Consider the following 2,100-nt stretch of genomic DNA (forward strand, 5'->3'; position numbering starts at 1 on the left):
GCTCACTGCAACCTCTGCCTCCCGGGTTCAAGTGATTCTCCTGCCTCAGCCTCCCGAGTAGCTGGGACTATAGGTGCGTGCCACCATGGCCAGCTAATTTTTGTATTTTTGGTAGAGAGGGGTTTCACAATGTTGACCAGGATGGTCTCGATCTCTTGACCTCGTGATCCACCCGCCTTGGCCTCCCAAAGTGCTGGGATTACAGGCATGAGCCACCAGCGCCCAGCCCATTTTTCCTAATAGTGAAAATTCATCCATAAAAATATGTTTCTTACCATGACAACTTGGCAAGACTCTATTCCATCCAGGTCTTCCATCATCTCCCATGATACAGGTGAGTGTTGAATAGCCTTGAAGAACATAACCAGCATCACAGTAATAGGTGACTGTTGACCCTAATTTATAATCCATTCCAAGTCTGGTGCCATTCATTATATTGCCTGGATCAAAGCAGGACTCTCGGAGTTTTGCTGTAAAACAGTGTTAATATAACATTAATTGCTTTAAAATACAGTTTGCACTCTGTAATACATCCGTTCTGCATCTGTGGATTCAGCTAACTGCAGACTGAAAATATTTGGAAAAAACTGTACTGCATTGAATATGTACAGATATTTTTTGTCATTACTCCCTAAATAACACAGTATAACAACTGTTTGCCTAGTATTTACATCATATCCTGTATTATTAATAATCTAGAGATGATTTAATGCATATGGGAGGATGTATATAAGTTATATGTTCACATCTGTGAATGTTAGTATCTGAGAGGTTCTGGTACCAGTTACCTAGGGATACCAAGGGACAACTGACTGTTTTTTATGGATCTTTAAGACATATTCACTTCTTTTTCTAACTAAGAAGGAAAAAGCAGCAACACCATTTCTGTCTTTGGGGGCTCAAAGTACAAAGGAGCCCTTATCCATATATGACAAAATTGCTAATGCATATTTATTAGTAAGATAATAAATAAATTGTAAAGATCGTCATAGATCTTCCCATTAAACTTAGTATCTAAAGTATATAGTCAAACATAGGGTTTCAGAATTTATTATAAACATTATGTGTGTTATAATCCATGTGTAGGTACTATACATGAATTACTCTGGGGAAAAAGCAGGACCCCTTATAAAACATCTTTATTTAAAAGATCTCCCCACAAGTAATGCCCATCCCATGTTACTGAATCTAGAAGTGTTTTTTCTGCTTATGTTGAGCTCAGTTCATTTCACTACCTACCTCAAAATAAAAGGCCCTATTTCTCTGCCCTGCAACAATTTTTCTTACCCTGTTTTCTCCAGTCATTCTCCACATTTTTATCAGAGGTCTCCCATTATAAAACAGCAAAACCCAAACCACAATATTTTTGGACAGATTATCTATCCCTATGCAAAACACTTCCAAAGCTAGAAGTAACAGACAGATTGAAAAATAAAATCCTTTCACAACAGAGGAATTGTTTTCATTGTATCCAGATAGTGAACGAAGAGACTGACAGAATATTTTGAAAATATGTAGAGAAATAGAATTAGTTCATTCATTTTATGGCAAAAGTACTATTACACTTTGTTGTTAACAGATCTGGATGAGGCCTTGAGATCATTTCCATTTTGTAATTATTGATTACTTAAAAAATAATAAATAAATGTACAACGTAAAGGCCACCACAATAAATTAGGATAACAAAGGTAGTGATTTTCTACATTAGAATTTTTTTTGTGTTAATAAGAAATCAGAAAGTGGGTATATCTCTGAATATGAGTCATGGAATCTTTGGAATTTAAGTCAATGATATCTTTGTGTTTGGCTACTACAAACATATTTTTATATCAAAATATAATTAATTACACCAGTAAGAATATGTTTCTTTCATTCATAAAAGTTTGCAAAGGGTTTATTGTACTTTAACATATATAAGAAATAATGAGAAATCTGTGCTTTAAGAAGAACACTATATATAATTTCTCCCAATTCAACTAAAGAGGAAACGGTGGAACCAAACATTTAAATAATTTTAATAGGAAGATGGCCGAATAGGAACAGCTCCAGTCTCCAACTCCCAGCGCAAAGGACACAGAAGACCGGTGATTTCTGCATTTT

General features: G+C 35.3%; 1 protein-coding gene across 2 annotated transcripts in view; it reads right to left on the reverse strand.

Moving 5' to 3' along the window:
- Positions 1-2,100, reverse strand: part of CSMD3 (CUB and Sushi multiple domains 3) — a 1,254,780-nt gene that overhangs the window by 275,844 nt on the left and 976,836 nt on the right. For both annotated transcript variants that reach the window (XM_011934353.1, XM_011934352.1), the window contains one exon: positions 276-470. In XM_011934353.1, the coding sequence (XP_011789743.1) occupies positions 276-470 (195 nt within the window). The remainder of the gene's footprint in view (positions 1-275; positions 471-2,100) is intronic.

This window comes from Colobus angolensis, unplaced genomic scaffold, assembly GCF_000951035.1.
Source record: "Colobus angolensis palliatus isolate OR3802 unplaced genomic scaffold, Cang.pa_1.0 Scaffold134, whole genome shotgun sequence".
Taxonomy (NCBI): domain Eukaryota; kingdom Metazoa; phylum Chordata; class Mammalia; order Primates; family Cercopithecidae; genus Colobus; species Colobus angolensis.